This window comes from Prionailurus bengalensis, chromosome B1 (genome assembly GCF_016509475.1).
Source record: "Prionailurus bengalensis isolate Pbe53 chromosome B1, Fcat_Pben_1.1_paternal_pri, whole genome shotgun sequence".
NCBI lineage: Eukaryota > Metazoa > Chordata > Mammalia > Carnivora > Felidae > Prionailurus > Prionailurus bengalensis.
Window position 1 is genome coordinate 26,375,259 of NC_057344.1, and position 21,662 is coordinate 26,396,920.

General features: G+C 45.8%; 1 protein-coding gene across 5 annotated transcripts in view; it reads right to left on the reverse strand.

Annotated features, from left to right (window-relative positions):
• Positions 1-9,232: 9,232 nt before the first annotated feature.
• The window catches only part of MFHAS1 (multifunctional ROCO family signaling regulator 1), a 101,313-nt gene continuing 88,883 nt past the window's right edge, over positions 9,233-21,662 (reverse strand). For 2 of the 5 annotated variants that reach the window (XM_043560528.1, XM_043560561.1), the window contains exon 3: positions 9,233-11,879. In XM_043560528.1, the coding sequence (XP_043416463.1) occupies positions 11,846-11,879 (34 nt within the window). In that variant the 3' untranslated portion in view covers positions 9,233-11,845. Of the gene's footprint in view, positions 11,880-15,885; positions 15,998-19,125; positions 19,325-21,662 lie in introns of those variants that run through there. The other 3 variants (XM_043560538.1, XM_043560554.1, XM_043560546.1) reach the window with 3 other exon arrangements.

The following is a 21,662-nucleotide window of genomic DNA, read 5'->3' on the forward strand; positions in this document are numbered from 1 at the left end:
TCAATTTCTCTCATCAGTGCTTCCTAGTTTTCAGAGTACATCTTTCACCTCTTTGGTTCAGTGTATTCCTAGGTTTCTTATTATTTTGGGTGCAGTTGTAAATGGGATTGTTTTTGTAATTTCCTTTTCTGCTGCTTCATTATTGGTGTAATGAAATACAACAGAACTCTGTCAACTGATTTTGTATGCTTCAACCTTACTGAATTCGCTTATCAGTTCTAGCAGTTTTTGGGTGGAGTCTTTCAGGCTTTCCTATATAGAGCATTATGTCACCTGAAAACCGTGAAAATTTTACTTCTTCTTTACTGATTTGGATGACTGTTGCTTTAAATTTTTGCTAAGCATTCTTACACATGTAGCTTTGTCCATATTTCTGTGAAGTTGGGATAGATTCCTGAGAGTGGGATGAAATTTAGACATTGATGGCTTTGATAGCTATTCCTCATTGTTTTCCAGAATGGTCCAACTTCCACTGTCATGGCCTCAGTGTATGAGCACAAAAGAGGCAAACACGAAAGGTGCACTGTGTGGGAATGTTCACAGCACCAGGTGGCACAAGATGTCAAATCTAAGGTGGATTTACTGACATGGGCCCTCTTAGCATCTTCATTTTACAATCCTAACAATGCAACACAAGTCTGTTTTATTTTTATTTATTTGTTTTTTAATGTTTATTTTTGAGAGAGAGAAAGAGCACGAGTGGAGGAAGGGCAAAGAGAGAGAGGGAGGCCCAGAATCTGAAGCAGGATTCAGGCTCTGAGCTGTCAGCACAGAGCCCGATGTGGGGCCTGAACCCTCAAGCTGTGAGATCATGACCTGAGCCAAAGTCAGATGCTTAACTGACTAAGCCACACAGGCACTCCTGTTTTTTTTTTTTTTTTTAAGTTTGTTTATTAATTTTGAGAGAGAGAGTCAGAGAAAGAGGGAGGGAGGGGCAAAGAGAGAAGGAGAGAGAGAATTCCAAGCAGGCTCTGTTCGCACTGTCAGCACAGAGCCTCATGTGGGGCTTGATCTCACGACCCTAAGATCACGACCTTAGCCATAATCAAGATTCAGAAGCATAACCAACTGAGCTACCCAGGCACCCTGACACAAGTCTGTTTTAGATTCCATCTGGGGAGTTTGGCCTCAGAAATGCCTCACATTATAGCCTGGTCAGTCCCTTTTCAAAAACATGGGTTTCAAGAACAACATGCTAGAGGCGTCCCTGGGTCTAAACATTTCTAGTGCAGCTAGATGTACTGTTTTTCTTTAGCTATGTTGAAGTTTTACAAGAGATCACGCTTGCACAGAAAACGTATCACTCATCCAACCTCTCCACTTAAGAACTTGAACATTTAGTTCTTTTCACTTGAATTTAAAAATAACACTATGATAAATTCCTCAAAGGCCAGTGACCACATGAATTGGTTCAGTAACTGTTAGACCCTGCTGCTGAGGAGACAGAAGTCCTAGAGGCTGGTTCTTTAATATCATGCATGGGTAAGAGGAAACGTGTCACAGCCCAGCCAAATCCCACTGTAGGAGAGACGCAGACTTAGTCATAAGGAGACCCAGGTCAGGACATGTGTGTGGTTCAATATAATTAGAACAATGACCCAAATGGGGTCATCAAGGTCATCATGTGGGACAATAGTGTAATGACCTGGTATAGATATAACTCAAACTGTGAAAGGGACCTTAAGCAATTATTGAGTATACCGATGAGCAATCTCATGAAGTCAGAGATGTGTCCAAGATCCCATGGCTAGTTAGTGGCTCTCTGGGTCTTTAACTAGGTCTTCTGATTGCAAGCTAAGTGCACTTTCTGGCCCTACATTGGCTGCATCTCTGGCCCATGTCCATTGTGTCTTGGCAATGTCAGTGGGGCCTGGCAGAACGGATTGAGAGAGGAGCCTGGACTCGTGAGAAGACATCCCTTATTATTTGTGTTGCTGCCACCTGCAAATAGTTACTGAAATTTTCTGGTGCAGCCCGGAAGCTGACAGTCATCCACTTATCTTCATCTGTGTCTCTCAGGATGAAATAAAATGCACTTAAGAATTCATTCCTCTAGCCCCTTATTTATAGCAAGCCCCCTATGCATGAAGGAATAGCTCCAACTCGAGATTCTTTTCCGATGAGATACAAACCAATCTGCATTGAGACATGTAGTCAGGGGACTGTAATTTCCTGACCTCAACATCATTAAACCTCAGCAAGGCCATCACATTAGCTCGTTTTCGTGTAATTGTGTAAACACGGGTTTGCCAGTTCAAAGCACTCGGAAATATTTCACCATGCCTTCTTCAGAGCTAGGCAATAGTGACCACGTGCCAAAACTAAAAAAAAAATAACAAGCTTGTCTGAGCTAGTGATGATTTGGATTTGTAGGAAGGCAGCTGGACAAGTCTTCAGATACATGCCACCATTTTGTGACCATATGCTTGGATGTAGAAGCTGGGAATGAGGGAAAAGGGTGAATGCCCTCCTTTCTCCCTCCTTAGTTCCTCGTAGGTTGAATTTGATTCAGTTGAACTAATATGCATTGAAGGGATCTCGTGTGGAAGGTTCAGTCATAGGCCCTAGGGGAGGAGGACTCTGGCCTATTTCCTGATCTCAAGGAGTTCAAGTTCCTGAAGATGAGATGGGCATATAAACAACTTTAACTCCAGGCAGAATGGCAGGAGTGCCATGATGGCTACAGAAGCGCTATGTAGTACCAGAAAGAAGGAGATGAATTTTGCTTGAGAGATGCCAGAAGCAAGGGGTAGCATTTAGTAGGTGAAGGGAATTCTGTGACGAGAACCCACTCTGAACACGGGTAGTCCAAGCACATGGCCAGGGGAGTGCAAGTTCAGGGCCTGGGGTTGGGGGTAAGGAATTCAGTGTGAGTCGTGAACGTTATTCTGACCACAAGAAAAACGGGTCTCTGCAGAGGCCCAGTCTGCCTCAAGTAGTGCTGAATCTCCAGCGTGCCAAACGGCACTTAGTGTGTAATGAGTGGCTGGTAACGGAAAGAGGTCCTGCTCCAGCCGGGTATTTTTGGTGCACACGCAGAGATCCATTCAAGTTACCTCTAGCAATGGGTGGTTCATTTTGATAACATAGTTGGACTGGAACGATGGAGGCAACTCTAGGGACCAGGGGCTGTCTGCAGACTCACTCACAGCAGGTGTGGTCTCTGGAATGCTTTCCTGCATTGGTCAGCTCTCTTCTCTTCCAGCCGGCTTCTTCTGCTTCAGCCAAGTCTCTGTTCCATCTTTACTGCGGTATGGAAGTGGTCACAATCGCCACTCTGATCCCTCTTTCCACGTCATGACATTCCCCCTGCTCCTGTTGTTGGTTGGCTTGGTCCCTGCGTGTCTAATGCTAAGAGCAGGAAACGTGCTGGCCCGGACGATTTTTGCATACATGGCCACCAGATGCCCATGCCTACTTCAACCAGCCGTGCTGGACTGGCAGAGGGCTAGCACGAGCTGTGGGCAAAGTGTCTCCCTTAGAATTGGGTGCGGTTGCTCTGATAGTCTTAAGCACACCTGTGGCAGAAATAGAGCTGAGTTAGGGTTATGCCAATTGACCAAGGAATCTGAACTGTATTCAGTAGGCGCCATGTTGTGGAAGGCTTTTATCGGGGCATAGCCTGCTGGCTCCCTATCTTTTCACATCCTCAGACTCTACCCTGATGCTGGCCAGCAGTCTAACAACTCTTTGCCCTAAAATATTTTCCTTTATTTCACTTGAAAACCTCATCACTCCATTCTCAATTTGGCTCCATCACTCCCTTTGTTCTCTAAATCGTTCTCATGGAATCCTTGGCCCTCAGCAGATTGCCCCCTATGAGTGGGCCCCATCTAATCAGTTGAAGGTCAGAGGAGAACAAAAGGTTCACCCTCCCCTGAGTAAGAGAGAATTCTCTTGCCAGATGGCCTTCACACGGAGACATCAGTTCTACAGATTTTGGACTTGGCAGCCTCCAGAATCGTGGGAGCCTATTTCGTATCGTTAATCCCTTTCCAATACGTGTTACTGGCTCTGTTTCCCTGGATACCCTGACTGCTACAATGGGCCCTAAGAGAAACCCATTACCCTATTAGTAGTCATTCCCTACTCTCCTCCATCCAGCCCCAAGCAACCACAATATATACCTGTACTGGATATTTCATATAAATGGAATCATACAATGTGCAATCTCCTAGGATTGGCTTTTTTAACATTCCTCCAAGTGATAGCATGCATTGGCACTTAATTTCCTTGTATTGCCAAATAGTGTTTCAATTCTGTGGATAAACCACATTTTAGTCATCCATTCATCAGTAGATGTCTATTTGGATTGTTTCTACTTTTTGGCTCTGATGAATTGTTCTGCCATAAACATTTGTTGACAAGTTTTTGGATGGAGGTGTGCTTTTATTTCTCTTTGGTATAAACTTGGAGCACAGGAGTAGAATTGCCCAGTCATAGGTAACTGTATGTTTGAAATTCTGAAACACTGCCAAACCATTTGCCTAAGTGTCTTCACCGTTTTACCAGCAATGTAGAGAGTTCCAATTTCTCCACATCCTTGTCTACACTTATTACTTTCTTTTTTTGTAGCCATCACAGTGGGAGCAAAGTGGTATCTCACCGAGGTTTGGCCTTGCATTTCCCTCAGAGCTGATGACTTTGAGTATCTTATGTGCTTATTGACCACTTGTATATATTCTTTGGAGAAAGGTCCATTCAAATCCTCTGCCCATTTTAAAATTGGGTTATCGTTTTCCTTTGTCTTTAAAAGAATTTTTTTTAAACATCTATTTATTGTTGAGAGAGAGTACAAGCAGGGGAGGGGCAGAGAGAGAGGGAGACACAGAATCGGAAGCAGGTCCCAGGCTCTGAGCTGTCAGCACAGAGCCCCACGCGGGTGTTGAACTCACAAACCATGAGATCGTGACCGGAGCTGAAGTCAGACACTTAACTGACTGAGCCGCCCAGGCACACCTGCTTTATATAATATTTTTAAAGAAGCTGAGGGAAGAAAGAAGAGGAAGTATATACCATAACATTTGTTATAATAACTTTCTTATTTACCTTTTGGTAAATTTCATTCCTTTCTTCCTTTCGATTTCAATTACCATGTGATGTCAATTCCTTACTCCATTGCAGTTTAGTTCCGCTTGCTTCCTTTGTGCTTATATTGTTGAATATATTACTTTCGTGTACATTCTCTTATATACATATTGTTTTGTCCGATTATTTTAAATCAGTTAAGAGAAGAAAGAAAGCATACGCAATCATACGGTTTTTACCATCACGTACGTAGTTTCCTTTACTGGGGCTCTTTGATATCCCTGCTCAGATTTCCTCCCTAGTTTTTATCTTTTAGCCCAGCAACATAGGGGCTGCCCCTGGTTCTGCATAAGTCCCTTGCTGGTCAAAAGTTGTGCTTTAGCCCCCTCCAGCCATTAGATGTCCACCCTGTACTTTTGGACATGTGTGCGTAGCTTGTAGGTTGCTATCACACTTCAGGGAATTTACATTTTGGGCTCCACGTTCAGCCAGGGACTAGTAGCAAGGAGTTCCTCTCTGATCACTCCTGAGAGAGCTCAGTCTTGGACTTGCACAGTTTTCTCGGTTCCCAGGAATAAGTGTGGTTTTAGTTGCAAGCCTGCCTTTGTAGGAGTAGCCCCTTAGCCAGAGTAGCTCATTGAGTCGGTGTTTGCTCAGAGGTTATGTTGGAACCCCTTGAGCCGGTGAGGCTTCTGCCCTGTGGTGATGGGGTTGTGAGTGCCTGGAGGATGCTTTGGAGTCTGCCCCATGTCCTGATCTGATGACTCCTGAGTGGGTGCAGCGTAGAGCACCCCAGAATTGACTGTGATCCCAGGAGGTCTCTTCTTGGCTCTTTCCCTGGTTCCATTAGCTGCTCTGTTTCCCTTGGATCCTGGAGCTACTGGCCTCCAAGATATCCCCTGGTTTTGCCAACATCCTGAGACATGCCTTTCCCCGGGCCCTGTTCCAAATAAAGTCGGTCTTCTTGGGCAGAGCTGTGGGGGCCTTCATCCTTATGGCCTGCCTTTACTCTGGACAAACCCCTGCGAGTCTGCACTGAGGGTGGGATCCACTTTTTCTGACCATGTCACCCCTGCTCTTCAAGTCGGCACTGAGAGAGGAGGAAGCTGCTTCTCTCCTGGGGGTGAGGAGGGGCAGGGACCACTGAGGCCTCAGGATCCTTTTCTGCCCTGCCTGCGGTAGAGCTTCGCCTGCAAGCAGGAGGTGGCCCTCGTCCTCCCGGCTCCTCTTGCCTGGAACAGAGCTTCTGGAACAGAGGGCTGAGGAGGATGAGAAATGCAGGTAGCCTGCCTCTCCCAAGGAGAAACCGCAGCCCCCAATGGGGAGTTGGGGGGAGAGAGAATCTCCATCTTCTGGGCCACATCTGCCCAAAGTAGAGGGCCTAGGGTACCACTTCTGGAACATGGAGCTGTGGGGGCGTGGGGTGTGGTCAGGAAGGTCATGGCTTGAAGGTCACAGACCCTGGCTGATTTTGTATTTAGTAGACTTTCTTGAATGGATATTTCTCCATTTGCTGTATGTCCTTAGGATGATTTTTGGGGATTTTAAATGACTGTGTTTTTTTGTTTGTTTTTGTTTTGTTTTGTTTTTTAAACAATTCTCCCTATTTTGTTTTGCTGGGGAGAATTTACACTGAGCTCCTTACCCTGTCATTCTGGAAGTCTTGCTCACCCACCATCCTGGCATACTCTCTGGAGTAGGAAAGAAAAGAGTGAACGGATCACTGGTTTGCCAGGCATTAATTACACGTATCCCTCAGCACACACTGGGCATGTGGCCTGTACCCAACTTAATTTCATGCCATGATTTGGTTCCTCAAGTACTGACTATAATATAAATCCAAGGGATGTGTTCTGTTCTACGGATCCCAGATCGGTTATGGAGATTCTGCTTTTGTTTCTGATGAGTGAAAACGGGATTCCTTTTTCAGTCTGGCTTCAGTAAAATATCCAGAGAGAAAAAATGTTATATCTATAAGGGTCTTCTGCAAAAACGAATTCAAGTTTTCACACATCTAACCAACTTTCTCATTCAAATTTCAGTTGTGTCCCTATGAAAACTCTAGCTGCACTGAAACATTCCAGATGCAGCAAAACTTACTTTCAGCTTCAAATTGAAGAAATACCAGTTTTCTAGCAAAACACTACCCTGCCTCCTACGAACATAAAAGGCAGCAAAGAAGCAATCACACCTGCGCCCGATAGCACTGGCACCACACGCCCCATACCCTGGAAAACCGGGTCCCCGAGGGCATCTGCCGACGACTCGGGAAGGGCCTCCTTCCACACTCACACGTGGAGAAACGCTGCATGGAGGTGTGTTCCCCTCTGGGCCACTCACAGATTGCAGTGGCATCCAAGAGCTTCTCAGAGGCCTGTGGCAAAAACTGTGCTGCTTTATTTAATGCGGCATTTCTCACACTTACTAAAAGCTCAGGACTCCTTTACAGAGGAGCACGAGTTAGCATCTCAGGAGATACAACAGTTTCATGGAGCCGTTTGAGAAAACTCTCAATTAATCTCAGAGTCAGAATGGAATCATTTCATTCAAAGATATTTCTCGTATATGCACATGAAAAACGCACTGCTTCCCTTGAGCTGAAATATTCAAATAGGGTTTCTGCTGCCAGGTGAATTTTCTTACGCCTTCTAACCCAGGTAACTTCCAAGGCTCCTCTGCTCAATAAAACCTCTTCCAGCAACTCTGTGTCCCCTCCCTACTCGGTGCAAGAGAGTCAAGTTCTAGGAGGTGAGGCCCTTCCTTGTTGCCAGGACCACTGGGCGCCAGAGGCGTGGACAAGGGAAACCCTGGGCTTTTGAATCCAACGCTTGAGCAGCCGCACCGTGTAGTCAAAGCAAACCTGGAATCGACTTCAAAAAGCTCACAAACAGCCTTGAGAGGTTATGAGCTGGGTGATAAATCATGTGCAGTAGCTGTCACCACTGACACCTGCTGATCGGTGACCTGCTCAGCAAGTTTAAAGAACTCTGAGTTTCTTGGTTAAAAAAAAATAATCTAAAACTAGGCTCCAAATGAGGACTTCTGCTCCTTGTATGCTCTTCAATAGGAGAGGGAGCACTAGGGAGGACTCCACGGGCCTGGACACACTGCCGGGGCAGACCTATCTGCAGGGAGCACACGGCCTGCTTCGCTATCCTTTAGAAAATTCTGGGGGTGCCTGGGTGGCTCGGTTAAGCATCTGACCTTGGCACAGGTCATGACCTCGCGGTCAGTGGGTTCGAGCCCTGAGTCAGGCTCTGTGCGGACAGCTCAGAGCCTGGAGCCTTCTTTGGATTCTGTGTCTCCCTGTCTCTCTGCTCCTCCCCTGCTCGTGCTCTGTTTCTCTCTCTCTCTCTCAAAACAAATCAACATTAAAAAAGAAAATTCTGATGGCCACAGCATGGTTTCAGCTCTTCTGCAGAGGCACTTGGAGCCCGGGGCCCCTGGAGGCGTCACCTGCTTTCTCAGGAAGCACCGGGTCAAGGGGCCTTTCTGCCCTGGGCCTCAGGGAGGGTTTTCCTGCTCCCGGTCCCTCCCGGAGGGTGTTGCTTTTGCGAGTAGCACCCACATTCTTTTTTCCCCTTATCAACTTTTTTTTTTTTTTTTTTCCATAGGGAGAATAGAGCCTCGGACCCAGTACCTGCAGGTCCTGTGAGTACAGACCCCTCTTGGCGCCCGGGCCAATATTTACAAGGTGGTGGCAAAGAGTTCTGCTAAGAACCCTTGAAAAAAAAGCTCAGGGAAAGGGGATTTGCCAACTGTGTCACAGACTCAGAAGTTTAAGAGTATCGCAGATCACTGAAAAAGGGTCTGATTGAAGTGAGAGCTGGTATTCAAGAATTGAATCTCTAGTCTGGAGAGGCAGGGTTTTAACCAGGGACCCTTCAGTCTTCCTTGTGGGGACTCCACCCCTCCCCCCCCCCCCCCCCCCCGCCAGGGCTGGCATCATCCATCTCCCACAGCTCAGAAGTGACCTACGAACTAAAACTACGAATCGTATTTCTATAATTGAAAGTAAAGAAATCAAAAACAAAAATAACTAAACTCCGGAAATATAATTGCTTAACCATTTCTTTGTATTTTTATTGAACTTTCTTCAATTTTTTTTTTTTTTTAATTTCTGCCCAGTCACGACAATTAAGTGGAAACCACAATGACAATTTACAAACTGTGGCATGAAAAAGAACACACACCCCATCAGGAGTTATACCAAACCCTTTCCTTTTTATTCATTCAAAAGAGTCCAACGCACAAATGTCAAATATGAGCACTGTCATTTTTTTTCTTGGAAGGGGGAAAAACATTTATTCTGGCAGCACTTTTACAATTCCAGGAAGCGGTTTTGATACCATTGGTTGCAAGAATAGAAACCATAACAGACTTGAAGGGCGTTTGTTTGCCAGGCGAGGGCTACTTGGTCTGGAAAGACTCCCCCTTGTGCTTTGTGAACTGCCCGTCCACCTCGGCTGGCCGAGCCTTCCCAGGTATGGAAAGAGAAAACGGAATTTCCTGCACAGACACTGAAAATTCCAGTAGAGCAGAGTGTTTTCTGTATCTCCAACCCTCCCCCCCCACCCTGAAGCAAGTTCTCAAGCTTTTCTGGAGCTTCTTTTGGTCACATGACCCTCAATCATGACGACCTTTTTGCCGAAACACATGTGACACCAAGATTTCTTCTTACACTGCTTCTCTAGGGTTCAGATGACAGCACAAAACATCACTTGTCAAAAAATAGCAGATATTAAGAATGTGGGCATTTATGTTCATAATTATGATAAACACCTTGCAGGGTATGTCACCCAAAGGAGCATTTTTTTTTTCACTTAATATGGTCCCCTGGGGAGTTAGCCCGAAGTCACATCCTTAAGTGTCCTTGCAAAAAAAGACTGGTCAAAGTCAGTTAATTTGACAGTTTAGGAACTGTCTCGTGCCAATTACAAAACTCCTATGCCCAACAATTCAATGGTCCATAAAGCAATTAAATGTTACCATTCAGTTTACACACACGCACGCACGCACACAGAGAACTGTGACCAAAGGATTAAGCAGGTAATCTCGTGACTGTGTTCTAAAAGAAAACGAAATCTCAAGATTGAGGTGTCGTATTCAAGTATCAAAAAATGAAGAAATAGTCTGATCCCATTTGATTTTATGATCATGACAAATCATACTTGTTTCATTGAGGTTCTGGAGTTAGTGAAGTCAACTCCTGGGGCACAAAATCTACAAAACTCAACTTAAGATTTTTCACAATGCAGCTGCTTTGCTTGTTTCTTTTAAAAAATATGTTGAGACTTTGTATAGTGGCATTCCAAGAGTCAATACTTTATAAAAGAAGTAAAAGAATAATACCAGCTGACTCACTTTTCATGCCTTACACTGGTGAGAAAACAGTTTGTCTTACACATTTTTCCATCAACACAGAGGAGGCAGATGTAAACAGAGTCCTTTATACTCTTCAAAGAACGTGTTACTTACTATTGCAGCAGATACTGTTTGGCCCCAATTAGGAGTAGGCGAGAGCAATTTGCTTTGCTTTTCACGTTTTAACTTGGTGGAGATTTTAAAACAATGGTTTTACTAGTTCTTGGCAGCAGACCATCCAATCAGAGGCTCTGTATTTATAAATAACCAATGCGGGACTATGCTCTCCAGTTAGGGAGCTCACTATCTCAAGGTCTGACCGCCAGATGTGAAGGGCTTTCAAAGTGCTCTGCTAAATTTCACAGACTCTGTTCTAGAGAGAGAGAGAGAGAAGTACTCATTAGCAAAGCTCTTTGCACCATTCACAACTGACTCCTGATTATCTTAAGCTATTGAAAGACTCAGATTTTCCATGGACTCCTTGACCCCTCTGTCCCCCTCCCCTGAAGAATCCTACCACCAGGCTTCCACGACCCCTCTGTCCTCTGCCCCTGAAGAATCCATTAGCGTATCATCTAGTGACAACGTAATGTCAACAGGAAGCTGGGAGCAAGGAACATTCTGCCCAGCACCACTGGAAATGTGGGCAAAGAAAAACAAGAATCCCACCAGCCTGCCCAAGGAACAGGCTTGCAGGCAGGGACGTTTATTTAAAAGAAGGGGAGGAGACACTGCCTGAAATACAGGTAAGGTTCTTGCTGATTATCACAACCTCTGCGAACCAGCACTTAATCCATGGGCAGACAGATGGGTTTTTTAAAATCTCAGAAGAACTAAAGATGAAAGAATGAACAGAAAGGCCTTTTGCTAAAATAAGAAACCAGCCCCATCTTGGCACAGTCCTCATGCAGAATATTGCACCCAGTGTTAACTAACGCTAGAAGCTTCGAACTGTATAAATTTAAATGTATTTGCATATTATAAAAATAAAGATAAACATATACATATTTTACACTAGTTACGGAACAGCAATGAACGGTCAGTCGATCCTTCTTTCACATTTAACAGAACTGAAATCTGAGTGCTCAAAACACGGCCACCTGTACTGCAACTATGGCTTATATGTGCACAGAAAACAAAATCCCTGAGAAGCCATTCGACTTTTTTTTTTTTCTTTTCTTCAAGTAGCGCTCTCCTTGGAGGATCACAGTTCTGAGGTTCAGGTTGTAAAACATTTGCTCCATGTTCTTCCCCCCCCCACCCCCGTCCTCCCCCGCCCCTCCCCCACCTCATCTACAGGCCAGGTGCGCTCCCTCCTCTGCAAGCACCCTGGACAGTTATTACTCAAGTTCACGGAACGCGCGTGGGAGTGTGGAGGGTTTGCCGGGTACGAATGATGGTCCAGGTGAGTTCTGATGCTCTTTTCTCCACGGAAATTCCATAGCCATAGAAGTCATTGGTTTCTGTGCTTTTCACCAACGTTCTTCCTATACGGGTAGAGGAGAAGAAAGCACAGACATGACAAAAGGTGACAGAGAAGGATATTCTCAATTCTAAGAACAGGAAGCAAAACTATGAATCGGGTTTTTTTTTTTTTTTTGCAGTAGTAAAATTTTCATTTTTACTTCTAGAATTCCTTATAAAAATGTGAGTGTCAGGCAACTAAGGATCCTACAAAGAAAAGCGTCTTTTCACTAGAAAGCTGGTCGGACACTTCTGGTTGTGACATTAAGTTTAGGCATAATGAGGAACTATACGAATTAGTAATAACCACCTAAGCCATCGTAATTTCACAGCTGAATGAGATTTATAATCAAGAACCCCAAACACTAACCACAGCACTGAGTCCTTTCAGGAAACACACACACACACACGCACGCACGCGTGAGCTAAATAGCCCTCTAGGGATAGGAATATATACTGAAAAGTGAGAACTTTTAGGATGTCTAACTGGCCTTAAAAGGCATGATTTCACTTGCAATGTTACATACAGGCAAGGTTGTCAAACTAAAAGCTGGAGTTGGATGAATATAAAATAAACTCCTGTATCGCCACCTAATTAAACAGAGTGGCATTCAATTCAGACAAAATGATTAGAGAGAAAGAGGTCAAAGGTCCTCATCCCTTATGTCACCTTTCCTATAATGACATGCAGTCCCTCCATCCCCCCCCCATCTCTCAATGGTGCTTGATTTCACAGAAACTTTGTAAAATATTAGTAACATTACCAAAAAAACGCACCTTCCATTTACTAACAACTTACTACACATCAGGAATCACACCCACTCACCGCAGTGCATTACTGGATTAATCCTCAACTCATAACACGCCTATGGGGTAAGCTCCATCCTACTCTACGTTCACCAAGAAGGAAACGAAGGTTCCCAGAGGTTAAATAACTTCTGGAGGGAACACACCAGGGTGCGAGAGAGCCAGCCTTTAGCAAGGGTTACTTGACTCCACAGCGTGCTTGACAGCTAAAAGCCAGGTTGGGATGTTCGGAGCCCTGGGGATAGCTTCATGTTTCTATGGCACTCAGCCACGAAGACTTTTTGAAGGCCTATTCATATTTAGCAAACTTCCCAGTAGAGAAAGTTTTGATAACTGCCTCAAATTCGAGTAATAAGAAAATAAATCTAGCGTAAAGAGGAGAGGGCAGTGTGAAAACTCTCATCTCCACCACACAGTTAACTTCGGTGGTTCGAGTTCTGGGTTTGTGAGAGGGATGCAAATGTTTTCCTCACGGAACCCAACAAGCCTTCGGAAATGCAGACAGTTGTGTCTGGCTGTCTGTTCCCCTGAGCCACACGTAAGACAGAAGCACAAGGATGTCGAAGCAAGGGCACCCAGAGCCTATAATCAACAGGAAGCCACTTGAGGCTTTTAAACACAGAAGTGGCGAGGGTCCGACGTTGAAAGATAATATTGGTTCGTAGGGGAAAAAAAAAGACATTAGAGGGACGGAGGCCAGTTGAGACTCAGTCACAGGTATCTTGGCAGGGACAGGTGCATCTAGAGGAAAGGAAGGGCCAAAGAGACGGTTGTGTGGCCAGATTTACTCGTGTCAAGATACACTGATAAGACGGGAGAACAGGTCTCGGGAAGGCTGTGTGTCTGCAGCCGCAGCCCCTGGCTCGGCGGACGGGAGCGAAGCAATGCCACTCCCCGAGGCGGGAAGCAGACCGACGAGGAGCGTTGAGGGGCAAGACAGTAACTCACACCAGTGAAGCCTAGAGCCCGCGGGACACCCAAGGGAGCTGCCGTGGGGCGCTGGGGGAAAGGACAGCATGGGGGCTCAGACCCAGAATCCTCTCGGGGTTCTGCACCTGCTCTTCCTGGAATACAGCACACACAGTCCAGGTATTTAGAAGCTCAGGCTGAAACTGAGGCTCTACCATGTTGTATTAATCAATTAATCAGGTCTTTTATTTTCTGTATTGGGATTCTTCGACATCCGGGCCCTCGCTGCCCCTGGAGGCCCCCCCCCTCCCCCCGCACTAGCAGATTCCTAGAGACCCTAAACAACACCGATGTGAGCGCGCTTCTCGGTACCCACCCGCTATCCAGAGCCCACACCTCTCAGCCACCGCCTTTATCAGGCTCCGACACTGCGGGCCACCCTCTATCTGCCCCCCTCACTCCAGGGCCACGTGCCAGGCAACCAGGGACCCTCCCTGTGCCCCGTGGCCCACCCGAGCCGCTCAGGCCCGTGGAGCCCAGCCAGCACCCGCCCTCGGCAAACTCACTCGCACTCTTGGGCATAGTCCCCTCTCTGTGCCTCGTTTCCGTCCCCCCCCCCCCCCCCCATGGCACAGCATACACCCTCCTCTAGGGCCCTGTGAGTCCTAAGCTGTCTTTTTCAGTGGCAGTCACTTCCTGATCTGTTGGCCTTACCGTATGTGCAAGGCTCTGTTACGATACTACATTCTAAGACAAATGCGTAAGTAAGAGCTTGTGTGAACACAGCACTGAACTGGGAGCCACGGTGTGGGTTTCAGGCTGAGGCGCGTCACTCGGTGACTGTTGGCACGTGGCCTGGTCTGGAGTCCAGAGACCCCTGGCCTATGTGACTTACAGGGCGGTGCGGGGCCAGTGAGCCAGTGCGTTGGGGGTTTTGTTCATCTGGCACTGCAGGTGTTTGTGATTATAATATGAAAGAAATGATACCGCTCATCCCCACTTTCCCCCCTGAGGATGGGGCCAGGACACTCCAGGTGGCCTTGTAAATGGATCTTCCGGGGTTACTTGGCAAGGCAGGCCAGCCCCCCTGCCACCACCTGTCCAGCACAAACGTGCACCCTCCCTGGGCAGGCACCTCAGTTAATAAACTAAATGTTGGGGTGCCTGGGTGGCTCAGTCGGTTGAGCGCCCCACTTCGGCTCAGGTCATGATCTCACCGTTTGTGGGTTCGGGCCCCGCGTCGGGCTCTGTGCGGACAGCTCGGAGCCTGGAGCCTGCTTCGGATTCTGTGTCTCCCTCGCTCTCTGCCCCTCCCCCACTTGCACTTTCTCTCTCTCAAAAATAAACATTAAAATTTTTTTAAAATAAGTAAATGTTGCTAGGCAAGTCGGTGAGCACATTTTATTCTAGTATCTATATCTGCCTTTGAAGTTTTTTTATGAGTACCTTGATATGCCACCCATGGTGCACACCATTAATATTCCTAGTGGAAAAAGCAGCAACTGAGTTTATTGAGCGCTGTTTGCTCTGTGGAAGGAATAATGCTACCTGGCCTCCCCAGCAATGGCCTCTCTAAATGCTCACGACAACCCCACAAGACAACCGCTTCTGGGATCCGCTACTGACAGAGCTCTACACAGCCATGGCACCAACAAATGGCAAAGATTCACACTCGGGCGGTGTAACTCCAGCGCCCAAACTGCCTTGAGAAAATAAAGGCAAACACTACTTTTAAGAAGCTATTTGCTGTGTCCATCCGCTCGAGCTTTTCGTGATGTTACATTCGTGCATATTACATTTTTTTAAAACGACTTTTTTTGGGGGCGCCTGGGTGGCTGAGGCGGCTGAGCACCCAACTCTTGATTTCGGTTCAGGTGATGATCCCAGGGTCATGGGATCGAGCCCCGCATCAGGCTCCCCAAGAGCCTGGAACCTCCTTAGGATTCTCTCTCTCTCTCCCTCTGCCCCTACCCCGCTCACGCATGCATGCTCTTTCTCTGTCTCTAAAAATAAAAATAATAAAGGTAATCTTAAAAATAAAATGCCTTCTTTCTTCCAGCAAGGAACTGAGATTACTAACATACGCAATATCATAATAAGTTAGGCCAAAGAATCAAGCAGTTTCCTGATTCTTAATTCTCAATGTTGTCTTGATTCTGAATAAGCAAAAGATTTGTAACCTTAAAATGCCCTGCTCTATGTATGAAGAGATCTCTTCATCCCAAAGCCCACCCCACCCCCGTTTTCCCCTAAACTCTCAAGTCCTTAGGAAGTCCCTAATCCAAGAAACCCTCTCTGCTTCCCGGAGACTTACCCTTAAAACTTGGTGCTCCTAAAGTCACAGATTGGGTACAGTAAAAATGATGACATAAGGGAAAGAAGCACTATCTTTTCCACTTAATTTTCCAAGAAAGTATGGAGATACCTAAGCAGAGAGGGAACAAATTCTAGTATCAGTGTGGCTGATGGGGCACTAAATAATCAAGAGACACTATTCCCCCTTGCCTGTGAAAGGAGCGAGGCAATGAGGGGTCTCACTCCTTACAAAAAACAAAGCAAATCAACACAAATCAGCATGATACACCCCACAGGCCACCTCCACATTCCGCTTCCTTTCCTTCTGAAATACCACACCATCCCCACCCTCCGTGTTTCACAATCCTGTGGTCACTGAAAAATCCCCCATCGTTCTAAAGCCAAGTTTGTGCTGCTCCGTTGCTCTTGTAAAAAGAAATTATCAGGTCCATACTAACGAACCTGAGTGTAATTAAACCTACTTTGCCTGTTTATCTGATGAGATAAAGGCGACAGTGTCTTCATGCTACTTTTTATAAAGGGCTATTCCAATTGGTCTTAAATATCCCTGTGTGGTAACAATGTAACTGCCAAATTCTCATGCGAAGCAATCACTGTATCCTTGGGACTACTTACAAACGTATGTATACAATAACCCAAGTGTAAGAGGTAGTTCTGAGATGCAGTGTCTCGGCCCTTTTTATCATTAGTCGCACTTTCTGGAAAAGGAGAAAGCTTAGCTTGACAACTTTCAAACTGGCCCATATTTTCCAATTCTGTAACACATGACCTGCCCAAATCAGAATCTGCTTCCCCTTTTCATTGCCACCATTCCACATGGAGGGCAGACAGACACGGAACCACCACAAGAGAAACGGCAACTGTCGGGAAATAAAAATGATACATTCCCATGTCCTGTATGTTCCAGGGTCTGTCCATTAGGAAACCACATGGAAGAATGTGGGCTGCATTTCAGTATGCCTTCAGGTAACACATTTCTAGATGCTAACCTATTGGGTCCTGTCTTTTAAATGAAAATCAGTAGAGGGGCGGCTGGGCAGCTCAGTTGGTTAAGCATCCGACTTTGGCTCAGGTCATGATCTCGCGGTTTGGGAGTTCGAGCCCATGCGGGGCTCTGTGCTGACAGCTCAGAGCCTGGAGCCTGCTTGGGATTCTGTGTCTCCCTCTCTCTCTGCCCCTCCCCTGCTCATGTCCTGTCTGTCTGTCTGTCTCTCTCTCTCTCTCTCTCTCAAAAATAAATAAACATTAGGGGCGCCTGGGTGGCTTGGTCGGTTAAGCATCCGACTTCGGCTCAGGTCATGATCTCACAATCCGTGAGTTCGAGCCCCACGTCAGGCTCTGTGCTGACAGCTCAGAGCCTGGAGCCTGTTTCAGATTCTGTGTCTCCCTCTCTCTCTGCCCCTCCCCTGTTCATGCTCTGTCTCTGTCTGTCTCAAAAATAAATAAACGTTAAAAAAATTAAAAAAAAAACATTAAAAGAACTTATTTAATGAAAAGCAGTAGATAAATTGGGTTATCTAGCAGTTTATCTGAGTATATACTTGGTGGGGGCTGGGTTCCTCTAAACCTCTTTGGAAATGAGAAAGAGGAACATCGTACAGGGTACCTAAAATTAAAAGCAAACAGTGAGCTGCCATTCGCTTAAAGAAGTTCACACTTCCCTTCTGAACTGGAATTTTAAGTGTCTCAATGTACAGAGCAGCAGGACAAAGACAGGAATTCACAGATAAAGTTTTCAAAAATAAATTAAAACAATGAATCTACTTTCTCCTTACTTTTCCCACTGAAAGTAGGACTCTGCCTTTAACGACTCATAATGTCCAAGACTCAGTATCCCTTTAATGCCTAGGGGTCAGTCCGGCCGACCAGAATTTCTGGCGGAAAGGGATGGGAAGTGACAGACGGGGTGATTAGCGAGGTGGTGAGAAGCTCTCACAATGTATCATATATCACATCACCACGATGAACACTTTAGCCATCGTACGATTTTATCTGTCGCTTATACTTCACTGAAGCTGAAGGGAAAAGGTCAACAGTTGCCGGGGGTTAAGGAGGAGGCGGGGACCGAGGAATAAATAAAGAGAAGGAGGAAGAGGACCTTTAGGGCAATGGAAATACTGCCTTTCATACTACAATGGCGGACATAGAAACCCATGGAACGTGCAGCACCAAGAGTGGACCCTGAAGTAAACTGTGGACCTTGAGTGACAATGAAGTAAACTGTGGGACCTTGGGCCCATCTAGTACCACAAATGTGCTGCTCTGGTGGAGGGAAGCTGTGCAGAGTGGGGCAGGAGGGATGTGGGATCTCTCTGTACCTTCTGCTCAGTTTTGTCGTGAACCCAAAGCTTCTCTACAAAATAAGTTTGTGTTTCAAAACATTGCCTCCTATACTAAAAGAAGGAAGGAAGGGAGGGAGGGAGGGAGGGAGGGAGGGAGGGAGGGAGGAAGGAAGGAAGGAAGGAAGGAAGGAAGGAAGGAAGAAAGAAAGAAAGAAAGAAAGAAAGAAAGAAAGAAAAAGAGAAAAAAGGTCTGAAGGAGGCAGGTCTCCCTGCAAGCAGCCCCACTTCTCTGCTGTCCAATAAATGGGGGGCTGGCATTGGGGGTGGGGGTGCTAGTCAATTCACTGCCTTTAGACTGAACGAGGCCAAGAAAAACACGTGATGAGAATTTCTTTGAAACTCACAAATCTGCTTAATACCAACACACTAAGCAGCAAAGCCACTCTGAAAGCGGCACGAAAAAATTTCTTGCCTGCCCGGAACTATATGTGTTATATTAGACACCAGAGGGCACAGGTTTCTTTAGGAGTGATGAACATATTCTAAAATTCGATAGTGGTGATGGCTGTGAACCACATAATAAATGTCAATAATCACTGAATTATTTAAAAAGTGTATCAGACAGAATCCACATTCTTAAGGAGGTCAGAAGTTTTCAGAGCGACCTAGCAAATGTGTCACTAGGTGAGTCTTCACCTCATCTCAAAAGCAAATATCCTTGAAAATCAGCCCAGAAGAGCCAGAGTATGGAGAGGACTCATATTTCTATCTGATAATCAGCAAAGACAAGAAGCCACTCAGCTCCTCAGTATCCCCCTGGAGGGAGAGGTACAGTAGAGGCATTTCTTTCATGCGACCTTTTCCTAATGGAAAGCTGGTAGGGACCCCAGCCACCAATCACCAAAACAATGGATGAAAGTAAACTGTCTTTAAAAAAAAAAAAATCACTACTTACTCTTTATTCTCTGTCTCTCCCCATAGGGAAATAAAACACAGAAAAATTTTTAAATGAGAAATAGAAAAACTTGGAATTTATAAGGAAGATCCAGTTAAATAACAGTCATCGATGGTTTTTCTTTATAAAGCGCATGGCAGCACCATTATTTTACACATGGTCAAAGGCAGGCAGTTAAATGACAAGTCTCTGATTTGACCTGTAAAGGAGAGGAGTAAGCTGGTTAAAGAGCTTGGACTGTCTTTTCAAAAAACCACCATGAGGTCTAGATCAATGACACAGGAGTAGGGTGACAATTCTTGTACGCCTTGAAGAGTTTACTGGCTGGCCTGCTGTCCTGGAATAATTATTAAGAGCCCTCCTGTCAACCTCAATCCTTTCCTGATTTGAACAATAAGTTACTGATCCATGTAGCACACGGATCAGCTTTGCCTTGGTGCTGACAATCGGTTGCTGACCAGAGACAGGCTCTATAGACAAAGATAAGAGCCCACTGGCCAGGGAGCCCACGCTTAGAGTCATGGAGGGGGCCCCAGAGATCAGAAAGTCCAGCATACACACATTAGAATCATCAGGGGGACTATCGTTTTTTCCAAAGACTAGTGCCTGGCCCTTCCCTCTGGAAATTCACATACATATGCCCGATGAAGAAAGATGGATCTCAACCACCCGCCTGCATTTTAATGGGATGACAGAGAAGTAAAAGATCACTGTACTATGCCTTGCTAAAAAGTTAACCGGCCTAGAGTTGCAAAGCCAGTGCAGTGGTCCAGACTCCTAGTTTCTACTGCCTGTTGGCACCCCCAAGTTTAATCGTCAGGTTCAGACCCAAGCTGTGACTACATAATAACCACCACCTGTGACAGCTTTCCTCCTCAGTCCCCCAAATCTCCTGCTTTCAATACACAGTCATCGACATAAATCAGACCTCCACTGGGCAGGGCCAGACCTGAGGGTCTGTTTGTTTTCATGGATATTCCTTCATTTAGAATGGAGACTTAACACTCCAAACCCGCTGTCCATTGTATGAGGCTTTAAAACAAAACAAAACAAAAAATCCATTTTGAAATAAAACTATTCACATAGCTAGGTCAAAAGCAGTTCGGTCCCTAAAGGTATTCTCTCCAGCATCTAGATGTCTGAGGCTACGCGGCTCTGATTACCCCAGACCTTAAAGCTGCTTATTCAATTTAAGTATAATAACGTGTGAGAGACAGAGGAGGTGATAGCGTTTTGTTTTTTTTTTTTCCAGGCTGGTATAAATGTCTTTCTGTGGCAGCACACCGAGAAGCCCATGGGAAAGCACCGATAAAGCTGGCTGGCTGCCACTGTGGTTTCTTGTGCAAACTGATACTTTAACTTCTACCTCTATCTCGCCTATTAAACGCCACGCGGCTATGGCGAAACAAGAGGTTAACGTCTGTGCTTGCTCAGGAAAACCTACGCCAGTGCAACGGTTTCCCTCACCCCCTGCTACTTCTGTAAGCCCCCCTCATCCTCTCCCCACTGTGTTTCTGAAATAAAGGGGCCAACGTCCACCAAAGAACAATCACATTTGTGTTTGATATATTCACACAACAGACAGGGACAAGGGGTGCTCTGGTTAGTATGAAGCTACTATGTAATCGTAAGAAGTGCTTCACAATTTCCCAATGTCCTACGGGCCCCGTGAGTGAGGAGTTAGTCCATGTGTGTGTTAGCTAAAATAGTATTCTGAATACACAGCATTAGATAAGAGTTTCCCGTGGGTGTTTGGTGACATCTTCCAGCAGAGATGAATTAGGGATGTTCTAATGAGTCACTTGGTTTGGACAAAGCACCCTTCTACTGCAGCCGCTAAGGAATGAGCACCCACTGAACACCTCGCTCTGCGGACAACACACAAAAGTCAGGCAAACGGACACTTCCGGGCTGAGGCCTGAGCTCCTACTGCGCGGGGCTCTTGTGGAACCCACCCCATAACGAGTCTCTCAAGGTGAGGTGGACAGGCCACCATTTTCAGATGCAAACTGCAGAACCTCCCTATAAAAAGCTCGTCTGTGAAAACAAAATTCTATGGGGTCAGCTCGGAAGAAAAACTCAAGCTTGCCGCATGAATGCTTTGCCCTACCGGCCACATCGCTGCTGTCTCCCAGAGCATCTCCAAGAAGACTGCCCTGCTCCTTTGCAAGATTTGCAGCGGAAAGGGATTTTATCACACTTTAAAAGTGGCCTGTGGGTCTTAACACTACAAAAAGAACTAAACAAAAACCCAAAACAGGAGGAGTTCGATCTGTAATGCCAAGTCAACTACCTAAAAGTTCACGTGTGTACATTCTCTGTGTTTCAGGCCATTTGGGGGACGATGGGGGCAATCTGCACAACCATGATTATCAAGGGCTGAGAATCAGAGACCTACAGAAAAAAATTGTCTACCACGGATTTGCTGTAGGCTTTTCTTACTTAGTGGGCGCTCACTTTCCATAAAAAAAAAAAATGTTCTTTTTGGATGTATATACCTGCAAATCTACTAAAAACCAGCTACACACCTTAAATGA